The sequence below is a fragment of the Phocoena sinus genome, chromosome 10, assembly GCF_008692025.1.
Source record: "Phocoena sinus isolate mPhoSin1 chromosome 10, mPhoSin1.pri, whole genome shotgun sequence".
NCBI classification, from domain to species: Eukaryota; Metazoa; Chordata; class Mammalia; order Artiodactyla; family Phocoenidae; genus Phocoena; species Phocoena sinus.
Window position 1 is genome coordinate 101,015,314 of NC_045772.1, and position 24,322 is coordinate 101,039,635.

Sequence of the window (24,322 nt, forward strand, 5' to 3'; positions counted from 1 at the left end):
AGAGAGAAGTTAGCAGCCGGTGAGGAGAAAGCTCAGGCCTTTCAGGTAGAGCGTGTGGCATAAAACTAAGTGAAAACAAGTCATGTCTCAGTGACACACAGTCCTTGGAAGACAGTGAGGAAGGAGTAGATAGAAAATTGTAGCTGGTCAGATATTAGGCCCAAGTGTTTAATACATTAAGAAACCTGATGAAAGTGATGCTGGAAGCAGGACAGTGAGAACAGCAGTGAGGTCAGAGAAGGCGTTTTAAGAATTGTGCAGGCCTGTGATAAAAGGATGCTGGGGACTATGATAGTGAACATGCGGGTGCAAAGCGGTGGGTTCATTAAAAACTATTAGAAAGGAAGAATCCACAAAACTTGCATATTGGTTCTGGGGAACAAAGAGGAAATCAAACTTTTTCAGTGTTCTCAGGCTGTGGGCCTAGAAGTGTGGTGATTCAGTTAACGTTGAATGGGAGATTCGTCATGATGGATGGAAGACCTGACTTAGTGTGGACATTTTATATTAAAGGTAATGCTGAGTATCTACGTAAAGGCTCCCTAGAGAGGACATAAGGAGATGTTCAGGGACCAGATTTGGAAGTTCAGGTATTTCAGCCAGGCTTGCCCACTGAGCTTTTGTAAGGTGGCGTATCGGCCACACCCTCTGAGGCCTCCGTGAGGGAGGCTGGAGGACCTCCTTGCCAAGGGAAATGAAGGGGTGAAAGAGATTTCACCCCGGAGAGTTAACCGGTTAAATTACAAGTAAAGGAGGCATCAGTAAGAGAATCTGGATTTCAGATTCATCTTAAAATTGGAGTAAACTGTGCCCACATGTCTTTGACAGTAATACGTCCAAAGCTACTGATCTCACTGTTGCTTTCATCTGCTCTCTTTCCTCGTGTTTTCTGGATTATGAAACTTATGAAACACGATTATTTAATCGTTCCGTTTGGAATACCCAGTTGGAGGAAGAGGGAGAAATAAACTGTTATAATGTCCCTTCATTCATACTCCTTTTCTGTCTTGCATTTCTGTTAAACACACGCTTACCTAGGACTCACTCTTAAATTGCTAACCACCGTCATTTACTAGTAAGAGAGGGCTCGTGTGTTGTCCTTAAGGATTCAGGAGTTACCAGCAGGATTTTGAGCTCCATTTGCCTTGGGTATTTGCCTCTTGTTTCTGAAATTTGCTGGAAGGGGGAGGGGGACAGAGAAGGTGGTCTTACCATTTCTTGAAGCTCAAATGCCACAGCAGAACTTTTAGAGACATCTTGATTCTATTAGAATTTGCAGGTCAAAGGGCAGGTTCAACTGTTCTGGTAGTTTACAGCACCGGGGATGGTGTGACTAGACTGACTTAAAGTTGGATTTCTGTTACTACCTACTCATTATGCAAGTCAGGGGGCCTGTTAGTCATGCAGTAGGGAATTACTAATCACTTTGAAAGGTTCTGTGTCCACATTTTCAATTTTTTTTATTTTTAACTGAGGAAAAGCCACTAAGAGAACAAGGAGAGTGATTTGGCAGGAAGAGAGTTTTAGTTCTTTTGTCTGGGCTTGTGGCCTATGTATGTTCCCTTTTGTGTTTCATGTGCTTGTGTTACTCCCTATGGGCTTATGGGAAATGAAGTCAGGAAGTGTTCCACCAGCAAGTGCTCCTTTTCTGTGGAGAGCCTTGGATTAGTGAAGCTTTTGCAGTTGATTATTAATCCCCAGGAAGGTTCATTTTCTTTGAAATAGCCGTATTAGTGTTAGAATAGCTGACTTTCAGCTCTCAAGTAATTGACTCTGATTAGAATGGAATTATTTCAGGCATTTTTATTTCCTTCTTCACAGTTTTCTGTATCTGGCCATTTTTCACCAATGAATGAACATTACTTTGTTATCAGAAAATACCTTTTTTTCAAAGAAGCAGTTATATTAAGAATAGGTGGCTATTAAAATAAAATCCTTTTTGCTATTTGCTTTTTTTCACTCTAAATTCCATTCCCTCTGAAAAGCAGGGTATTCTTAAAATTTTTTAGCTTAGACACTTGAATGTTCTTTGTAAAACTTAACCACATAAGCTCAACTACAAATATGGTCTTTACTATCACATGTATTGAGGGAACAAGAGTTTTTCTTATTCCCAAAAAATTAGATGGCTGTTACTACTTATCAGCTTTGTTTTTGTTCCTGTCCTCCAAATGGTTTTCAAGAAGTTGTTCTTCCCATGGTGTCCGTTTCAAATTTACCAAAATTATAGGGAAAACAGTACAATCTCTGTCCCCTTCCAAAAACAAGAGAAAAACCTGAAAGCTAATAAACCCACAAAAGATACTAACATTACCCAGAGTTTACATGATCATATGTGCAGTATGTAATCAAAACATTTCATTCTCTTGACTGTGAATTGCCCTTTATAGGCACATACACACGTAGAAGTCAATATCGAGAGTTTAGTTTTAAAATGGAAAGGACAGTGTTACGTTAATCCGCTAGGGAATTTTTAGAGGGTGAGAGCCTTGGGTGTGGGAGAGAAAATTTGATTCTGTGCAGTTCATAGTATATTATCAGTGCTCAATAAAAAGTGAATAGCATCAATGACATAATAAAATTTCTATTTGAATCGTACAGAAAAAGAAAAAAAGACTTCAAAATATATATCTTATGAAAAAAGGCACCATTCCAGTGGCTCAGACTCCAGTGCCACATCCTTTATTTTAACATTTAGAATATGAATTGGCACCTGTTATATCATATTGCATTTGGGGAATGTGACATTTTACCCCAGAGATTAACTGTACCACACTAGCTGGCCAAGCATATCATTTATAAAAGAATTTGGAATTCAGTCAAGATGTTTCAACAGTATAGGATAATTTTTACCATTTCGTATTATGACGCTTCTTTCCTTAAGTACAGAATGGAACTCCGATCCTATCGCCTTTTTATCTTGCATTCGGCAGAAGTTCTCATGACTCGGTCTAACTGGACAGAGTAATTTATCTTTCATTCGTCGTCTGTTATTTGCCTGCCGCTAAATGTGTCATTCTGACTATTGATGCACAGAAATGCAGCCCCCTTATTGAGAAGGCACATTTCTCGTTCCAGCTTGTCAGTCTCTGGGCTCCCAAAAGGGAACAGATGACAGCAATTAACAGGAACCGCAGAGTGAGACCATCTTGAACTCCTTCACCTTTAAGCTCATTTCACCACTTAACATATTTTTTTCAAGTGGTCAGTGGATATATTTAGACTGTCGTTATCCTTTGGTGTTGACTTCATGGGATAAGCCATCTGCCATTTCTTAGACTCATGTAGAGTGAGGACAGTGAAAGTTATACTGAGGTCAATGAATCTTCCCTTCAACAGCAAAGACTAGTTAAACAAATCCTCATTTCCATGATGTAAAACTGATCTACGTCTTCCATTGTTAGCACTGCTTGTTCAGGGTTCCCCAGACCTACCCATCTGAGTATGGAATATCCTTGTCAGAACGTGCAAAAGATAGTCTTCCAGTTTGTGGCTAAACTAAAACTCTTCCATATGACTGCTGTTGAAGCGTAATTGTCTTAACAAGAGACAGAAGCAAGGTTAAACTCGGGCAGGGCGTTCTCAGATCCAGCATTGCCTCAGGTCAAAAGCTCAGGCCACTTTTATAGTTCCTGTAAATCAAATCTGTCTTCTTCCAGATGACTTATTACATAAAAGGTGAGCTATAGAGGAATGCATTTGGACTATGAGACTAATTGTTCCCCAACTTCATTCTGATTATTTTGTCAATTTCTCAGTTCAACGCCCCTCCCCTAAAATCCCACCTTCTTTTCCTTCTGGATATGAACCCAAAAATAGTTGTTAGGTAAACCACAAGGAATCAGTGAAGTTTAAATTGTTCTTTCAAAATGTGCAGATCACTGCCAAGTAAAGCCTTGACTGGAAACGTATTCGCATTGATGAGATAAAAAGATTCATAGATGTTCAGAGTGCCCCGGGAACAGCTGGCTGATTTCCTGAATCCTATTTACTAACGTTTACAGTTTGTTATACATTCTGTACATAAAAATGTTTTCAGTTTTAGTGGTGCCTCGTTTGCCTGGAAACCACAGAATACTTATCAAAAGAATGAGTCAAATGGGTAAAATGTATAGATGACAGGATAATTCTTACTTAAAAAAGAAGTCATTAACTTCGTTTACTTTCCAAGTTGAACTACAACTAGATCTAGGAACTCTTCATTAAGATGGCAGTATAACGACCTGATAAAGACATTTAGAGTCAGGAAGCCTGAATGGGATTCCTGCCCGGACCATTTGCTTCACGTGTGAACTTGGGTAGCTGCCCACACTCTCTAAGCCTTAGTTTCATCACCCATAAAATGGAGGTAATGGTAATAGTAACTTGAGGATTGCTGTGAGGACTAGATGGAAATCGGGATGTTTTCTTTCGTTTGCAGGCAGGAAGCCCTTCTGGCCGCCATCAGTGAAAAAGATGCCAATATAGCTCTCTTGGAGCTCTCATCCTCGAAGAAAAAGACCCAGGAAGAAGTGGCTGCCCTGAAGCGGGAGAAGGACCGGCTCGTGCAGCAGCTCAAGCAGCAGGTATGACTAGTGGGGCTGCGGGGAGGCTGCCCGCGTCTGTGCCGGCTCCTGCACTCAGGTCTCCCACCTCGGGCCAGATGTCTGATCTTTATCTAATTGTCTTCACCAGCAGAGACTTCAGCCTTCAAATCTCTGCTTTGTCTAGGAAGCACAGAGCATTCTTGGTCAGAGGACTGGTTTAGAAGGTGTCACACGTCTTAGGAGAACTTTTTTAACTTTTGCAGTGGCTGGATGAAATGAGTGAAATTCTGCCCATTTGAAATGAAAAAAGGTTTTTTGGGGGATTTTTTGCATGTCTCTTGGGGTCAGGCCGCAGGGGTCGTCCACAGCACTGACAACTGCGTGGTCCTTGGCAAGTGCTGTGGGGTATCTGCAAGGGCTGTTGGGGTCCTCAGTGGTGCCTCCAGGAGCAGAGGCCGCATGTAAGGGCAGGCAGCAGTGGTGTGGAGCTGGTGGTGGTGTGCACATACCACCAGCGGGTGAAAAGTCTTACCCCTTACGTCCAGTCAGATTCCCGCTACAGAAGGCACTAAGGGTATTTTCATTTAAGTGATTTCCTGTTATTCAAGGCTGGGTAAGCTCCGATGGTAAGAGCAAAGTTTTGCCCTTTTCTTTTCCACCCAAAACCTTCCCCAAATTTAATGCTTAATACTAACGTGAGGCCTTTCATCTGTGAAAATAAAAGCTAGAAATTTCCTCATTGATGATGGTTGCACAACAATGTAAATATACTTAATGGACAGAACTGCACACTTAAAAATGGTTAAAATGATAAATTTTATGTTGTGTATACTTTACCACAATTTTAAAACCGGGGCAGATCTTTTTCCCCTTTGAAGATAAGGAGAAAGCTGAACTTCAGAGTCTGAGTCCTCTTCATCTTTAATGCTGTTCCTGGCGTTCCTGTTCTACATGAGTGTCCACCTCCTGCCTTCCAGGTCGTCCCCTTCATCCTCCGCCACTTTTCTATACATTTGGGCTGCCCACATTTTCCCTTCTGCCTGAAGTAATCAGAGTAGGAAAGAGTTTTCAAGCGAAGGAATTTTCTTTTTTTCTACTTAGAGGATCCGTCATCAATTGATAGCATCATTTTTCATTTATTTATTTTTGGCTGTGTTGGGTCTTTGTTGCTGCACGCAGGCTTTCTCTAGTTGCGGCGAGCGGGGGGGGCTGCTCTTCGTTGCGGTGCGGTGGCTTCTCTCGTTGCGGAGCACCAGCTCTAGGCGTGAGGGCTCAGTAGTTGTGGTGCACGGGCTTAGTTGCTCCGCGGCATGTGGGATCTTCCTGGACCAGGGCTCGAACCCGTGTCCCCCTGCCTCGGCAGGCGGGTTCTTAACCACTGCGCCACCAGGGAAGTCCTAGCATCATATTTAATGTTCAAATAAACAAGAATCACTATTTACACGATAAAGATATTTTCTCTATTTTAAAGACTAATAAAACTGCTTATAAATAGACTTTATGTGGCTGACTTTGATGAGAAAACACCAGAAGATGTTCCCTACTGCAAGATAGATAGATGACCAGCAAAAAAAACAACCCAGTGCTCATTTGCAAGTGAAAGAAAACTTTTACCCACTTAAGCTCTGGTACCCCTGGACGTTCATCCCTTTAAGAGATGGAATTCACTATGAACTTTCACCCTCTCCTGGGTGCCAGTGACACAAGGGAAAGCAAAACAAAGGTGCTCTGGGGGCCTCCCTTTATCGCAAGTTCAACCACTTTATCCATCATTTGTGGGAATTCTGCCACATAAACATTTTCAGGTCACCTAGCTCGACAAAAAAAAAAAAGAAAGAGAGAGAGAGATAGACTTCTTCCATATTACAGAAGAAAGCTGAGCAAAAACATTTACCAGCAGTTTGTCACCCCAGCCCACATTGCTCAATCTGTCTCATTTTAAGAGCTGTAACTAATTCTAATTGGTCCTTATTTCATATTTTCTGAACAAATTATCAGTTTCCGTTATGTTCAGTAGGAGAACTATGAATGGATAAGGCTAGCTCAGCTGACTGAGGAGGCTGGAGGGGTCGTAAACGATGCACCTGTGCTTGTGTAGTGGGTGCAGAAAACTTGGGTGGGCTGCCCTGGGTCTGCGCTTCATTCTCCCAGCTAGGAGGTGGGTGCCATCTCCTGTTCCATTAGGGAGCAGTTAGTGAGAATCAGTCAGTGTCTTCAGACAGGACCAAGATCTTGAGACAAGTAGTGTGTCCGTGCAGAGCTGTGTCATGAGCTGAGGTCTTCTGGTGCATGTTCTGTGGAAACGTGTCTGTCACTGGGGAAGTGAGCTGATTGTCAGACAGACGTGCTGTCACCTGCTCACCTGGCCGAGCCTCCTCACAGGGTCTCTGGCCTTCTGTTTCACTGTCCCAGACCAAACATGCCCTCCTGTCCCTGCAGTCTTTTCCCAGCGGTCCCCGCTCTCCTTCCTTGCGTGACCCCCGGGTGGTCCTGGCGGCAGTGGAGGGATCCTGTCCTCTTCAGACAAGCATTTTCACAGACTTGCTTCGTTTTCTGTTGTGTTTTCTGTATTTTACTTCTTTAGCCTCATAAGACTGCTTAATTTCCCTAATCCCTAAGTCCTTGATGGAAAAGGGGGGACTTCACTGTTGCCCCAAGTATTTTCAGTAGGTCCAGTATGAAAAAATCTCTGAATTAAGTGAATCTTGCTTTCAGTAGTTGTCTTTTACTAAGTTCTGCCCGCTCTCCTGTTACCAGTTGGTTAGTCCCCAGGGAGCTGCCTGTGACACACAGGGTACCTGCGTGATACTTCTCCCCTGACTTGTCACTTCATCAGGTAGAACTAAGGGTTCTGACAGCCGCTGAGCAGGCCCAGGACACCGGCCCAAGCTGGTCGTTCTCGCTCAGGGTCCCCGTGAGTTTGCAGTCAGGCTCTTGGCCAGGCGTGCAGTACCTGACGCTTGGCTGGGGCAACAGGGCTCACTTCCAGGGTCACTCACATGGCCCGGGGCTCTGTACCTTTTAGGCTTCTCCATGGGGTTACTTAGGACATGGGGCTGGCTTCCCCTAAGCACATGATCCAGGGGAGGGGAAGAGAGCAGCCAAGATGGAAGCCACGATGTCCTTATAACCTGTCTCGGAAGGGGCACGCCATCGCTTCCCCTTGTCCTGTTGCACGTGCACCAGCCACCTGCGACGTGGGGCAGCCAGTGCAGGCGGCCTGGAAGGCCGGCTGCCGTGAGAAGTGAGTGAACAAGCAAACAGTGGTGTCCTCCTGTGGTGAGGCACTGTTCAGATGTAGAGGAGTACGTGCTGTGTGATGCCGTGTGTATGTTCAGCTCTAGAAAAGACCACGTCACTCTCTGACCTCAGAAGGCAGAGGAGGCATCAGAGCAGAACTCGCTTCATCTTCTCTTCCTGCCTCCGCCCCCAAGAGGGGCCTGCAGCAGGAAGGGACAGGTTCTGTCCTCTTCATGCCTTTCTCCCTCTTCCTTTGGCATTGGGGTCCTCTGATGCCATTGCAGCCCTTTGATGCTGCTTCTCTGGCCAGCGTTGACCCCCGAGGGGTGAGCAGTGCCCGGAAGACTCAGACCTGGCTGCTCCTTGCTGGGCTGAAGAGAGCGTGTCGGCTGCCATGTGCTCCTCTGTCCATCCTGCCCTCTGTCCCTAGGTGTCCTCTCTCCTCCTCAGATAGGCACAGGGCAAACCAACAAGCCCGATGCCTGAGTAGGTACCAAACAGAGGAAGGAGAAGCCTGTTTCCTTTTCTTCTACTCAAACCCCGTCTTCAAGATCGAAGACTCTAGGATTTAGGGCTGAATTCTCTTTGAGCCTCTCTCACTGAGCACAGGGGCCCCCCCCTTGTGCATGACTGTCTGCTCCCCGTGACGTCAAGACTCCTTCTGCCAGACTTAGCATCACCGCACACCAGTCGCAACCCAGAAAAGGCATGCGCTGTGAGGGGCTGGCCTGGTGGACGGTGGTGCCTTTTCTGCCCCCCCACCCCCTTTGTGGGCTCTCTAGAACGTGACCTGCTGAGCTCTCCTTTGTCCCCGGCGTTGGGCCTGGGCCACCAGTTCTGGAACAGCTGGGAAAACCCATTCACCATAGTATTAAAACTAGTTTAAAAGTGACATCTAACATTGGAGAGAGAACAACAAAACGATTTTACATTCTATGAAAAGAGAACAGCAATGGCGTGAAGCTACAGAGAGCTCCTGAGTTGTCAGTGAACAAAGGAAAAAATAAAGAGCAAGTGTTGAGGTAGCGGGAGTGCTGCAGAGGCTGCTCGTGGGGGGTAGAGCCAGAGGCGTCGGGCTGCCTCGCCAAGCGCCGGCGTTCTTGGTGATGAGGCCAGCCTCCGCGCATCCACTCAGCACGCACCCGCGATGCCAGGAGCTGGGACGCAGCAGGCGTCCTCTCAGAGGACACACGGGCGTCTGGCGCTGCCGGAGGACCCCTTCCCTGTGTGTCGTGCTGGCCTGCCTGCTCTGTCCTGTACTTGCCGTGTCCACGAGCCAGCCTCTCAGCCATCTGTGTGACGTCATCCCCTGAAGGTGACTGGTACGCGGTGATCATAGAGTGAAAACCTTCTGCTGGTTAGAATATCCGATATCCAGAAGTTGACAGAGTAGACGATTACAGTTCAATCCTTATTTCATGATTCAGCAGCCCGTATTGACCTGGTCAGATAAACGTGCTCATCTCGTTTTAATTATCCTATCTCCCTTCGGTTCTAGATTCTTACATATTAAGTATTCAGTATACATACTTCTTCCTCTAAACCACTACAGACATTAGGATCAGCTACATGTTTCCTGCCGCTGGTATCCAGATTTATTTGAAAGGAACTGGATGCAAAGCATTTTCCGTTCACTGCCCTCGTCTCTGGAATTGCCTTCTACTTCCTCAGCTTAATCTCTGCTTTAATCTTCACTTCAAGACTCATCTTTGTAGTTTGGCATTTCCTAGCCACGGAATTGGTTTTTTTCCTTACATGAGCAAAGCCATTCTTTGTTTTTCTTCATTCGCACATTTGTCCTCCTTCGGGCAGAAGCTAAGATGCGAGAGGGAGGAGGAAAGGAGCCGCAGCACTGTTCACTTGCTGTCCTACGGGTCGTCGCTTATTTACTCTGAGCCACAGTGTCCTCTTCAGATGTAGGAGTCCCCACCGGTAACTGTTGCTCCAGCTCCAGACCAACTCTGTTGATACATTAAGTGTATCATCTGGGGCAGTAATACCCCGTCAACTAATACACAGCACTTCACAGCCCACAGAGTCCTATTCAGATGCCTGATAGCCCCGAGCCTGAGGGCTGTGGGGGCCAGGCAGGTGCCATAACTCAAGAGGGGAGGGACGCATGTAAGACGAGAGGAGAGACCATGATGAACTGGGGGCCACGTGCTTTGTCCAGAGAGGCCGCCGCTTTTAATTCCAGCTCATTGTGACCCTGCAAGACGAGAGCCCTGTGTTATCCAGTCATCCGTACCGCCCCCCCCCCCGCACAGAGAATCCATATATATAAACCTCTCTTTTTTAACTGAGGTGTAGTTGACATACAGCATTATATTAGTTTTAGGTGTGCAACATAATGATGTGATATGTGTGTATATTGTGAAGCGATCACCACAGTAAGTTTAGTTTACATCCATCACCACACAGTTACATTTTTTCTTTTCTTGTGATGAAAACTGTTAGGATCTTGACTCTCAGTAACCTTCAAATGTACAACACAGTGTTGTTCACTCTCGTCACCATGCTGTACATCGCACTCCCAGGACTTAATCTTATAACTGGAAGTTTATACTTTCTGACCCCCTTCACTTACAAATCTCTTGATACGTAAGTGTTGGCCACTAGTTTATTCTTTCGGTTTTTTTAATGAATCAAGTCACAAGCTTCCTAACTTACCTCTCTGGTCTTATCTTCCTCATCTATAATACTACATGGATAGATAAAATTAATTTTGAGGTCTAAAGTTATGTATTTTCCAACTTTTGACAAGTCAATATATTTACTTATAGCTATATTACCCGCTAATTGCTGACATTGGGAACACTTTTAAAAGGAGGAATTGTAAAGCATAAGAAAACACATATGTAAGGATTGTTTAAATCTGTCTATAGGAATTTCCTTACTTTATGAAAGTAGTAAGTATTGCATTTTAAAGTTAAAAAAAAAGTCCTGGTTACTCACTATCCCCTTGAAACCTTTTTTGTATCCTACAAAGAAATAGATCATATTTTGATGAGTTCTGCTTGCTTGGAGTTAAGTGAAGTCCAGAGGCTGGGAGATGTGGGGAAATCTGGAATCCTCCCAGCCTCCTTTCTTCCATCTCTTCCATCTTTTTTGTCATCAATTCCAGATGTAGAAAAATTCTTCACAAAACTTTGATAAGACTCTTCCCTTCCTTTCTAGCGTCAAATCTAGCTTGCCCTTCCTATTGTCAGACCGCTGCCTTTTATGATGCCACAGGGAATTTATAAACCTCTGAGTCTCCTGATCCCCCTTGAATTGTCTCAATGCAAATAAATCAACCTAGATTTCCTGCCCCAGTGCACGTGCCCCTCCTATTCCTTCTCCCGTCAGGTGGCATGATTTATAACTGTTTCCTGTGCTCCTTGACCTTGGTCTGAGGATCTCATTAAACATGAGTAAAAGGAAGGCTGGTTTAGGGTGGTTCCCCTTTCCCCCACTAAACTTCTCTTGGCAGGAATCAGTTCAGACCAGTGTACTCCACAGAATCTATTCCTACCACCTCTTTTGGTCCCTTTTGAACCAATGTGGATACTTATTAAAAGTGAATATGGAATTAAATGATACTTGTATTCAAGGACGAGAGGAGTGATATAAAAGTATAACATTACCTGTTACAGAATGCCCTTCCCGTGGACAATGTACATGACCAAATTAAATCACCCGTACTCTCTGGCTTTCTTGAAAGCATTATTCAAGATAAGAATATCTAAAATTTATTGAGCTACCTCTTGTTTTGAGTGCTTCACATGAATTAACTCATATACTCTTCACAACAGCCCTGTGAAGTGCAGTTATCCTTATTGTACAGAGGAGATGCTAAGAGAGAGACAGTGAGTAATCTGCCCAAAGTCACAGAGCTAGTAAGCGGTGGAGCTGGGATTCAGAGCAAATCATGTCACTCCATTGCCAACACTGCTGATCACTACACTGAAATGTGTTGCCATCATTGTGGGCTTTTGGTTAGAGATTTCAGTAGCCTTTAGCTGTATTATTAATGACCCAGTAATTCTCTCGTGATAAACAGTACTTTAATAAGCTCTTTTCTAAATTACAGTGAAAATAAATTACCATAATGGACTGTGCTCAGTTTAAAAAGTCAGAATCTTGACAGACCAAAATCTATTCCCCATCTTACGTCAACAGATACCTTCTCATTTTCAACAATTATCTTAGAAATTGCTGACTGAATTAATGAGAGTTAGAGAATTCTGATTGAGAACTCAGAGGGCATCTGAAATCAGATAGACCGATTTTTAAGCAGCCAGGTTTGAAAACCCGTGTGGTCGTAATCCTAAATTACCATCACAAATGATTCTGGTGTGAAAATACTGTTACTGTCATACATGTACATGGGCAGATATGTAGAAATCTGGTCCCAAAATATCACACATCATTTTTTAAGATATCTTTTGAACAGCAGAATTTAAGAATCAGTAAATTTGCATTCTTAAGAAGAGCAAATAGAGATTGAAAAGCTGTTAAAAGCTCCTAGAAAATAGTGACTGCCAAAGAATGAACATCTGTTACACCTGAGGTTCAAGAGCTTTTCCCCCTGTATTTCAGAGATTTTATACAGTGTAAGAATTTAATTAACTAAATAAATTGATGAGCTTTAGTGCTAAAACAGGGTTTGCGGTAGCTGTTTTTCAAGGTAGAGAATGTGCTTAAAATAAAGTTTGTGGTGTTGCCGGTGGTGTTCCTCAGTATGGCATTCCGAATTGGGTATCGTGTTTTTCCTGGCCTTGTGTGAAATTGCAGCGTAATAGTAGTCAACTCTAAAATTAGGTGGTCTCTGAAAATAGTTTTGAACATGCACCTTTCAGGCCTCCCTAGCACTTTAATGAGCCAGTTCACCAGAAATATCCAAAGAGATCGAGCTATGTTTAAATATATATGTGCTCTTCGCAAATGTATCCACCTTGCAGGCCTGAAACCAATACCTAGCTGTATATTAAGACTCACATTAAACACGTGTAAGAGCCTGGTTGACTTCTTCATCGGCTCTCAGTCACTGGCCCGGATCCAGAGAAAGGAGGCACTGTGTGCTATCCTTCTATCTAGTCAGCTCTGTCCCAGTCTCTACTAAATGGAAGACTAGTAAGATCAAGTTATCTCTGCAACAGTTTTCCTCACGGTTGCCTCCCTATCTACCTTATTGTTTAGAAAAAATAACCAGGCAGAGCTATATGCTACAGGAAAGCAGTTTTGAAGGCTGGTTCTAATTCAGCTGATTGCCATCTTTAACTGTATTTAAACATTCACTGTTTATAACAGTATTTCCTAATCCTGGATTATCTTCCTGAATGGTAATGATATTACTAGCCACTGGCTTACAACTGTTCTTATGGCCATGCACTGAAATAACTATTTCTCTTACTATATGATATTAAAATAGCTAAATTATATCTTTTAATACTCTGAGACTAAAATAGGTCTCTCACTTTTATGTCAGCTGGTAGGAGCAGCCATAACTTAACATCTTCTTTTCATTACCATAATGTTTTAACTGGAGAAAATGGCAAAACATGAGCTAAATTAAAGGAAATAACTCTCTCTGTCCAGAGATAATTTCCTCTATTGCTGAAATCTTCTTGTTCTACAACCTTTTTTTAAAAAATCTTTTTTATTGAAATATACACATAGGAAAGTACACATCTAAGCGTACATGTCAGTGAATGTTCACAAGGAAACACTGTCATGTAACCAGCATACATATCCAAGAAGCAGATCATTACCAGCACCCCAGAACCAGGCCCTCGTGCTCCCTTTCAGGCTCTGTACCCGGCTCAGTCCTGCACGTGACTGCTTGCCCGAATTCTGATAGTACTGATTAGTTTTACCGTAAAATCAAGACTTTAAAGTTAAGATTTTGTGTCAGCGGAGCTGCTGGGGGCCCAGAGGCAGAGGCCAGTGAAGCCACCACGTGGCCAGAGGGCACAGCCTTGAGCCACAGAGGCCTTGTTCACAGGCCTTGAAGCCTAATGGAATGTGTTCTGCTGGATTTCAAGCTTGCTTGGAACTGACAACCCCTTTACTCCTTCCAACTTCTCCCTTTTGGAATGAGGATGTCAAGAAAATGATGTGTGGATAAATGGAAATATCAATAAAGAGACAGAAAACCTAAAAAGAAACTAAAAAGAAATTCTGGAGCTGAAAAGTGCATTAACTGAAATGAAATCCCTCACTGAGAGGGATTCAGAGGCAGATTTGAGCAGGCAGGAGAAAGAATCAGTGCACATGAGGATAGGATAAGGGAAATTATCAAGGCTGAGGAACAGAAAGAAAAATGATTTAAGAAAAGTGAACAGAGCCTAGGGACCTATGGGACAGCATTAAGTGGACCAACATACACATCATGGGAATCCCAGGAGAAGAGAGAGGGAAAGGGGCAGGGAGAATATCTGAAGAAATAATGGTGAAAACTTCCCAAATTTGCTGAAAGACATAAATATAGACATTCATGAATCTCAACAAATTCTAAGTAAGATGAATTCAAAGTGAGACACATTACAATCAAACTTTCAAAAGATGAAGAGAGAGTCATCACATACAAGGGATCCTCAATCGGATTTTCAGCAGATTTCTTATCGGAATCTTCGGGGGCCAGAAGACTTTTTTGGGGAGGCTGATATATTCAAAGAGCTAAAAGAAAAAAACAAGAATCCTATATCCAGTAAAACTCTCCTTGAAAAATGAGGGAGAAATTAAGACAGTCTGAGTTAAACAAAAGCTGCAGGAGATCATGACCACTAGATCTGCCCTGCAAGAAATGCTCACAGGAGTCCTGCAGGGTGAAATGAAAGGACGACACTAGACAGTAGCATGAAGCTGCATGGAGAATTAAAGATCTCAATAAAGGTAAATACATGCGCAATTATAAAAGCTAGTATTATTGTAACAATGGTTTGTAACTGTAGTTTTTGTTTTATGCATCATTTAAGAGACTAATAGATTTAAGGGAAAAAAATTATGTGTAAAAGCTCATATTACTGTAACTTTGGTATGTAACTCCACATCTTGTTTTCTACATAATTTAGGAGACTGGTGCATTAAGAAGAATTACTTTTATGTTTTGGGTTACACATTGTATAAACATGTAGTTTTGTGACATCAACAGCTAGAAAGGGTGGGGACAGAGCTGTAAAGGAGCAGAGTTTTTATGTTATTGAAGTTAAGCTGATGTAAATTCAGATTAGACAGTTATAACTTTAGGATGTTAGATATAATCCCCACGGTAGCCACAAAGAAAATATAGAATATACACAAAAGGAAGTAAGAAAGGAATTTAAACATTTTGCTACAAAAAAAAAAAAGTCAACTAAATACAAGAGAAGGCAGTAATGCAGGATGTGAGGGACAAAAAAACTGTAGGGCATGTAGAAAATAAATAGCACAATGTCGGAAGTAAGCCCCTCCTTATGAGTAATTACTTTAAATGTAAATTGGTTAAACTCTCCAATCAAAAGACAGAGATTGACAGATTGGATAAAAACAGATAAACCAACTACATGCTGTCATCAGGAGGCCCACTTGATGTCCAAAGACATAAAAAAGTTTAAAAATGAAAGGATGGAAAAAGATACTCCATGCAAATAGTGACCATAAGAGAGCATAAGTGGCTCTACTAATATAAGAAAACAGACTTTAAATTGAAAAAGTTTACAAAAGACAAAGAAGGGTGTTGTATATTAATGAAAAGTTCAATACAGCAGGACAGTGAAACAGATATAAACATTTACACATCAATGGACAGACCATCAAAATATATGAAGCAAAACCTGACATAATTGAAGGAACAAGTAGACAGTTCTACAGTAACAGTTGGAGACTTCAGTACCCCATTCACAGTAATGGATGGAACAATCAGAACATAAGTAAGGAAATAACAGATTTAAACAACACAGTAAACCAACCAAACATTACAGACATATGCAAAACACTACCCAGCAGTAACAGCAGACCGGCATACCTCATTTTATTGTGCTTCACAGATACTATGTTTTGTTGTTGTTGTTGTTGTTGGGGTTTTTCGGTTTGTTTTTTTTTTTTTACAGATTGAAGGTTTGTGATGACCTTGCATCAAGCAAGTCTGTAGGTGACACTTTTCAGACACCATTTGCTCACTTTGTGTCTCTACGTCACATTTTGGTAATTCTCACACTATTTCAGACTTTTCCATTATTATCATGTTTGTTACAGTGATCTGTGATCAGTGATCTTTGATTTTACTACTACGAATCACTGAAGGCTCAGATGATAGTTAGCAGTTTTTAGCAATGTTTTTTAATTAAAGTCTGTAATTTTTTATTACACATTTAATAGGCTACAGTATAGTGTAAACATAACTGTTTATGCACTGGGAAAGAAAAAAAATCACGTGACTCACTTATTGCAGTATTTGCTTTATCACATGGATCTGGAACTGACGCTCAGTATCTCCAAGGTATGCCTGTACACAGTCTTCTCACAAGCACGTGGGGTGTTTTCCAGGATGGACCATATGTTAGACCACAATAGATTTTAAAAGATAGATATCATACAAAGTATCTTCTCTGACCACAGCAGGATGAAGTTAGAAATTAGTCACGAAAGTGAAATTGGAAATTTTACAAAGTTGTGGAAATTGAACAATACACCTTTAAACAACCAATAGATCAAAGAAGAAATCACTAGGGAAATTAGAAAATACTTGGAGGTGAATGAAAATACAACTTACCAAAACTTCTGGGACGTAGTGAAAACAGTGCTGTGGGAAATTTGTAGCTGCAAATGCTTACGTTAAAAAACAAGAAAGATCTCAAGTCAACAATATAACCTTATAATTTATGGAAGTAGAAGAAGGAAAGCAAACTAACCCAAAGCCAGCAGAAGAAAGGAAATAATAAAGATTTAAGCAGAGAATCAATAAAATAGAGAACAGAAAAACAGGAGAGAAAAATCAGAAAAACCAATGAAGCTTTTGCTTTGAAAAAGTCAACAAAATTGATAAACTTTTAGCTATATGGACTAAGGAAGAAAAAGAAATCTCAGTTACTAAAATCAGAAATGAAAATGGGGACATTACTACTGATTCTCCACAAATAAAAAGGATTATAAGAGTGTACTGTGAACAATTGTAAGCCAAAAAATGGGATAACCTAGATGAAACAAAAAATCCTAGAAGCGAAAAAACTACCAAGACTGAATCATGGAGAAATAGAAAATCTGAGTTAGACCTAGTAAGAAGATTGAGTCAGTAATCAAAAATCTCCCAACAAAGAAAAGCCCTAGACCTGAGCACTTCATTCCTGAATTCTTTAAAGAAGAACATTTAAATACCTATCCTCCTCCGATGTTTCCCAAAAATTGAAGGCAAAGGAATACTTCCTAATTCATTCTGTGAGGGCAGCATTACCCTGAAAACAAAGCCAGGCAAAGAGACTACAAAAAACCAAAACTACAAACCAGTATCCTTTATGAACATTGTTGCAGAAATCCTCAGCAAAATACTAGCATACAGAATTCAACAGCATATTGAAACATCATATATCATGACTAAGAGGGATTTGTTCCCGGAATGCAAGGCTGGTTCAACATACAAAAATTAATCAATGTAATAAACCACATCTGCAGAATAAAGAGGAAAAAAAATCACATGATCATCTCAATTGATTTGACAAAATTCAACACCCTTTTATGATAAAAACACTCAATTACCTCCACATAATAAAATCCACGTATGAAAATCCCACAGCAAACGTCATTCTCAATAGTGAAAGACCGAAATGAAACCTTTTCCTCTGAGATCAGGAACAAGGCAAGAGTACCTGCTTTCACCACTTCTTTGCCTTTTTATTTTTTTTAAGATTTTTTTTTTTATGGGGACCATTTTTAAAGTCTTCATTGAATTTGTTACAATGTTGCTTCTTCAAGCTTTGTTTTTTTCGCAGCAAGGCATGTGGGATCTTAGCTCCCCAACCAGGGATCGAAACCGCACCCCCTGCATTGGAAGGCAAAGTCTCAACCACTGGACCACCAGGGAAGTCCCTCACCATTTCTTTTCAACATAGTACTGGAAGTTCTATCCAGAGCAGTTAGGCAAAAATAAATAAATAAATAAAAGAACTCCAATTTGGAAAGGAAGAAGCAGAATTATCTCTGTTTGCAGGTGGTATGAGCTTATATGCAGAAAACCCTCAGGATTTCTCACAGAAAAAAAAAGCTGTTAGATCTAGTAAATGAATTCAGCAAAGTAGGATGCAAAGAGTCAACATACAAAACTTCCCTGGTGGTCCAGTGGTTAAGAATCTGTCTTGCAGTGCAGGGGACACTGGTTCGATCCCTGGTTGGGGAACTAAGATCCCACATGCAATGGGGCAAGTAAGCCCTCACACTGCAGCTACTGAGCTCTCATGCCACAACTAGAGAGGCTGTGTGCCACAACTACAGAACCCACGTACTCTGAAGCCTGCATGCCACAACAACAGAGCCCACACACTTTGGAGCCCTCATGCTGCAACTACTGACCCACACGCCCTGGAGCCTACGTGCCACAACTAGAGAGCCTGCGTGCTGCAACTGATGAGCCCACACGCCACAATTAGAGAGAAGCCCGCCCACCGCAACGAAGAGCCCGCGTGCCGCAATGAAAGATCCCACATAACACAGCTAAGACCCAATGCAGCCAATAAATAAATAAATAAAATAGAATAATAGTAATCTTCAAAAAAAATTTTTTTAAGTCAACATATAAAAATTTGTTTGCGTTTTTATACACAAACAATAAACAAACTGAGAAAGAAATTACAAAAGCAATTTCACACACAATAGCATTAAAAAGATTAAAATACTGAGGAATTAACTTAACCAAGGAGGTGATAGACTTGTACAATGAAAAATACAAAACATTGCTGAAAGAATTTAAAGAAGACATAAATTAATGGAAAAATATTCCTGGTTCATGGTTTTGGAAGACTTAAAATTGTTAAAATATCACTACTACCCAAAGCAATCTGCAGATTCATGCAGTCATATATAAATTCCAGAGATGCTTTTTTTCAGAAATAGAAAACCCATCCTAATATCTATATGGAATCAATCTCAAGGGACCCTGAATAAGCCAGAACAATCTTGAAAAAAAACAAAACTGGAGAACTCACAGTTCCTGATTTCAAAACTTACTATAAATCTAAAAGCATCAAAACAATGTGCTATTAGCATAAAGACAGATGTATAGACCAATGGAATAGAGAGCCCAGAAATAAGCCCTTACATACATGGTCAGATGATTTTTTTTTTTTTGCGGTGCGTGGGCCTCTCACTGCTGTGGCCTCTCCCGTTGCGGAGCACAGGCTCTGGACGCACAGGCTCAGTGGCCATGGCTCACTGGCCCAGCCGCTCCGCGGCACGTGGGATCCTCCCGGACCGGGGCACGAACCCATGTCCCCTGCATCGGCAGGTGGACTCTCAACCACTGTGCCACCAGGGAAGCCCTCAGATGATTTTTGACAAGGGTGCCAGTACCATTCAATGGGAAAAGGACAGTCAGTTCAACAAATGGTGCTGGGAAAACTGGATATCCACATGCTAAAGAATGAGTTTGGACCCTTACCTAGCACCATATACAAAAATTAAATCCAGTTGAATCAAGGACCAGAGCATGAGACCTAAAACAATAACATTTTTAGAAGAAAGCAGTATAAAAACTTCATGAGAGCTAGAAATACTGATTTCTGGAGTCATCAAAATAGAAGTACCAGTTAAAGCCATAAAAAATGCATTTGCTTACTCAAGAGAGAATATAGGCGTTATGTTTACTTTTTACTGTTTTCTGACACTTGTGTGAAAATATTAACACATGCCATTCTTTTAATCCTTACATAATATAACTCAGCAAACAGATGCCCTCTGTACACCACCCTATTGTTAAGAGTTCAGAATCGGTTTTATTGGATAAGAACTGCTAGAAGTTTTTTATAAGGTTTCAGGGCTTTTAAGATCTTTTTTCCATGATTTGCATGTGTTGAGAATGCTTTAAGCATTTATGGCACAGTGTATCACAGGTAATTGTGATATTATGTACCCCACAGGCTTTTTGCTGTTTTGACATTTTAAATTAAAGATATGTTCCTGGAAACAAGGAGGATGGGAGTTAAAAATTCTACAGCTGTATTTTGAAGAGGTAAAATAAATGTAGGGTAAAAAAATTCCTTACTGAAAACAACTCAGTCTAAATGCTATCGATTTCAGATTATTTTCTGTATTTTCCTTAAAGAACCTAAAGTTTTCAATCTTTCTGCATTTGATCCCTTAGCAAAAATATCTAGTACCTTTTCTTTTTTTAACTCTTGGTTGAGTTAACCTGTTCACTTTAAGTGCCACGGTTATTTCATGAACTAGTCTTTCATATAGTTGGGTAATAAACTGTACTTCACATCTTGATATAATTAGAACTCATCCTTAGCCAGTAACTTTCTGTGTATTTCTAGGACAGTATAATCCTCAGTAACATAAATTAAGAAATTTTTAAAATCAATTATATTATAAACATCAGCTGTCCATTAATATTGATTAGTAAATCAATACGTTTCAAAATTAATAATTTTCAAATCAATAAAAGTAAAAATATATTGATAACTTATGAGTTGATAAAATTAATATTTACTATTATTATTTATCTAAATGGAAGGAGCTACATGTGTGAGAAAGAAGGAATTTTTCTTAACCTAGAAACAGGGAGGCTAGTCAAAAGGACCTACCTGCACATGCCTGGGAAGTGCAGGGGTGCTGTTGGTTCTTGGGGCTGGGGTGTCCTTACCACCAAAATAAAGCTGTAGTTTTGGGAGATGAGATGAACCCAGTTGCAGACTAACTGTGGTCAGATGGCTACAGAGACCTGGACTGGATAGGCTCTCCTGACCTAGAAGTTTCCCAGAAGCGGCTGCTAAGAGTTAGTTCTACTGCAGACACAGCAGCCCCCCACTGCCTGCCTCCCCGACCTGTCCCAGGGTTGGGCGGAGGTGAACCAAGGCTTGCTGGGGAGGGCGGTACTCTGTGGGCAGGCCTTCGGAGCAGCTGCTGGCTGCTTCTGGCCCCTCACAGTCCCGCTGTGGTAGCTAATCAGCCGCTGCCCAAATACCTAAGTCTGTTGTCAGGAAGAAGGTTTTCGCTTCCCCTGTGCCTTTAACCATAGTTGTCTTTTTTCATTCAGTTGGCGATCTTCCTGGCTCTCAGTGTGAGGAGTGATTTTTTATCGGTGCCTGGACATTTGGGGTCTGGGTCACGCCCTGTGACTCTGGATCTTATTTAAACCGTCTCTGCCAGCTGGTTTTCGTCGGCACACTCCAGAGAGGAGAGGGTGGTGAGGCCTCATTACTGCCCAGTGGAGGCAAATCCAGGCTCCCCTCTGCCTCTGTTGACACCCAGGGAGTGGGGCTCCCCGTCACTCCAGGCAGCGGTATGAATTGTACCCCTGCTAGGCCTCCCCGGACTTATTCCTGCCGGGATGTGTAGGACCCCCTCCGTAAGCACTGCAGGGTGGCCTCCTTCCTGCTGTGCAGCACTGGGCCTCCTCTGACACTTCCCAGGGTGGGACTCACCGCTCCGCCCGCCTGTCCCCGCTGCCACTGGGGGGGCTTGGTTACTGCCTCTTCCTTGGCTTCCTCTGACACCTGCCCGGGGGGAGGAGAGGCTGTGGGGTACAGGCCCCAGCTCACCATTTAGCTTTGCTGCCATGGGCAGCAGTTTTTCCTGTGACCTTTTGAGTAGAGTGATTATAGTCTAAAATGTTTTTATCGTGCTAGGCTGCCCCCTTCCCCTCTAGGCCTCCTGGGCTAGAGAGCTCAGGCTTTTGTTGTCTGTGACTGTTGGTGCTTCCAGGTCGCTGGTTTCCAGCTCCAGGTCTGATATATGAGGCAAGAAGAAAATCCAGGGAACTTATAACCTGTGACATTCTTTGGGTCCTAGTGTCCTTAACCAGTCTGTCATCCCCCCACCTTTTTTATGTTGGTGTGGCTGTAGGTTTACAATTGTATGTATAGCTTACAGTTACTTTTTAGTTTTACTTTTGTACTTATCAGAGGTATGGGGAAAAGTATGTCTGCTCCATCTTCTAGAAGCAGCAAGTTAAAGCTAAACTTTATTTTTGAAGGAAGACTTAGGCAAAACTACCTTTTCTCTTTAGTAAGACAATAGTTATGTTCTAGGTTTAGGTATCTAAGTGACCTCAGTAGAGTTTGAACTTTAGTGCCAGTATTCAGATAACCCAGTTGTTTTTTTTTTTTTTTTTTTTTTTTTTTTTGTGGTACGCGGCCCTCTCACTGCTGTGGCCTCTCCCGTTGCGGAGCACAGGCTCCGGACGCGCAGGCCCAGCGGCCATGGCTCACGGGCCCAGCCGCTCCGCGGCATGCGGGATCTTCCCGGACTGGGGCACGAACCCGCGTCCCCTGCATCGGCAGGCGGACTCTCAACCACTGCGCCACCAGGGAAGCCCAACCCAGTTGTTTTGAAATCACAATTTTCATCACTGCCCACCAGCCCCAGTCACTTATTGATGTGTTTTAGAAAATGATACCTCTAGCAGCAGACAAGTTTTGCTGTCTAGTTTCACTAATTTATTCAGCCACTGATGCCTTTTAAATGATCCTTAATGGGTATTCATTCCTTATTAGAACCTATCTATGCCTGGTGCTTCTTGTTTATTTCTAGAAATCAGAGTTTTTCAAATACTTGAGTTTATTGAAATGATCAGTGAAGTATTTCCACAGCCATAAATATATGAGATCGTTTAAGATACTTTTTTTTTTTTTTTTTTTGCGGTGCGTGGGCCTCTCACCACTGTGGCCTCTCCCGTTGCGGAGCACAGGCTCCAGACGCGCAGGCTCAGAGGCCATGGCTCACGGGCCCAGCCGCTCCGCGGCATGTGGGATCTTCCCGGACCGGGGCACAAACCCGTGTCCCCTGCATCGGCAGGTGGACTCTCAACCACTGCGCCACCAGGGAAGCCCTAAGATACTTTTTTAAATTTAATCTTTTGTTTTGTTTTGTTTTAGAAAGCCCTGATTCTAATAAATGTCAGGGTTTTTTTTCCTTTACACAAAAGACTGAAAGCCATTTAGCTCAATTTCACAAAAAAAGAAGTAACTTTGGAAGCTAGAGAAGACACCTAGAACGCATTGGTCATTTTTTGCTGATTTTACCAGCATAACCACGTATGAAGGTTTGTGAAAGCACATATGTACAGAGAAATCCTTTTATAATGAAGTCTCACAGAACAGGAAGAACAGGTGGTATTGCAGAGTCTGGCCTTCTGTCAGTTGCTCTCCGTATGGATGGTTTCCAGTAAGAACCCAAATGGCTCTCACATCCCTGGGTTTGTTTAAAGATACTTCAGTGTACGTGCTCATGAGTGTACAATTTATAGTTAACTTTATTTTGAGTCAATTCCATTCATTCCTTTTCCACACATGGACCATGATTTTGTAAAAGGAAAGCATAAAATTCCCTCAAAACTTCTTACTTTAAGAATTTTGATCCTTCTTATCTAAAAGGCATCTTTTTTCTGTGTGTGTGTGCTTAAAAGTGCTTCAGATTCTTGAAGATTACCCTATTGCCTGCTCAGCTATTCCTCAAACAGGGGGAAATGTTTTTACTTTGTTTTATATAAAAAGCATCAAATAACTTGAAGTTAATTTCTGTGTATTTACTAAGGAAAGGGTGTCCTGTTTGAAGCGAGAGTACTAAACTTTCCTGCTTTGCAGCACTAAATTGTTGGGTTGCAACGCATTGTAATAGATACCTATAGTTTGTGCTACCATCCTTGAGAAAATGATTTTTTTAAATTTGTGTTTAACACAATCTAAGATTTTTTTTAATGGGTGGGGGTCGGTCTTTTCTGTTACATGTGAAGGAATTTGGTGTCACTTCTCTTTTTCGTGACCTCTGTATCTGTAAAATTTTAACTGTATACTTAGCCACCCAGATCGCGTAATCCATAAACAGAGCTGTGGTCAATGCTCTCGGATACTGACCTCTGTTCACCAGTTTCTAGAATAACAGAAAGCATCTACCTACGTTTTGTTCTTTTCTTAGATATGATGGTGAGTCTCACTGGACCAGCTAATGTTCCCCCTAAACATTCTGGTTATTTTGCAGAATTTGAGGACAGATACAACTGGAAGAAATGATCCTTATAACGTTAAAACTGGGTTTATTGCAAGTAAAACAGTAAACCTAAAGGGTTACTTTAGGTTTATTGCAAGGGTGAGAAGGATGTGCTAGAAAGTTGAGGCAGTGATCAGGAATAAAGTTTCAATCGCACTTTGTTTTAAACAGTCTCATTTCAGACATTGGTTTGGGTCGGTATAAACAAGATGGCCTCCAGGGCATTTCATTCCTGTAACTTTGTGGATCTGGCTCTGATTTTTCACCCCAGTATACTGCAGATACACACCACGGGCCTGCCAGAAACAGGACAGCTCTCAAAATTTAGAAATAGAATAGAAATTCTTATAAAGTATTTAATGTACTTTTTAGTTTTAAAACACTGAATATGTCTTTAT

At 41.9% G+C, this 24,322-nt stretch overlaps 1 protein-coding gene across 8 annotated transcripts in view; it reads left to right on the forward strand.

Annotated features, from left to right (window-relative positions):
- ERC1 (ELKS/RAB6-interacting/CAST family member 1) overlaps positions 1–24,322 on the forward strand; it is a 391,788-nt gene that overhangs the window by 299,903 nt on the left and 67,563 nt on the right. For all 8 annotated transcript variants that reach the window (XM_032647173.1, XM_032647178.1, XM_032647174.1 and 5 more), the window contains exon 16: positions 4,421–4,565. In XM_032647173.1, the coding sequence (XP_032503064.1) occupies positions 4,421–4,565 (145 nt within the window). The remainder of the gene's footprint in view (positions 1–4,420; positions 4,566–24,322) is intronic.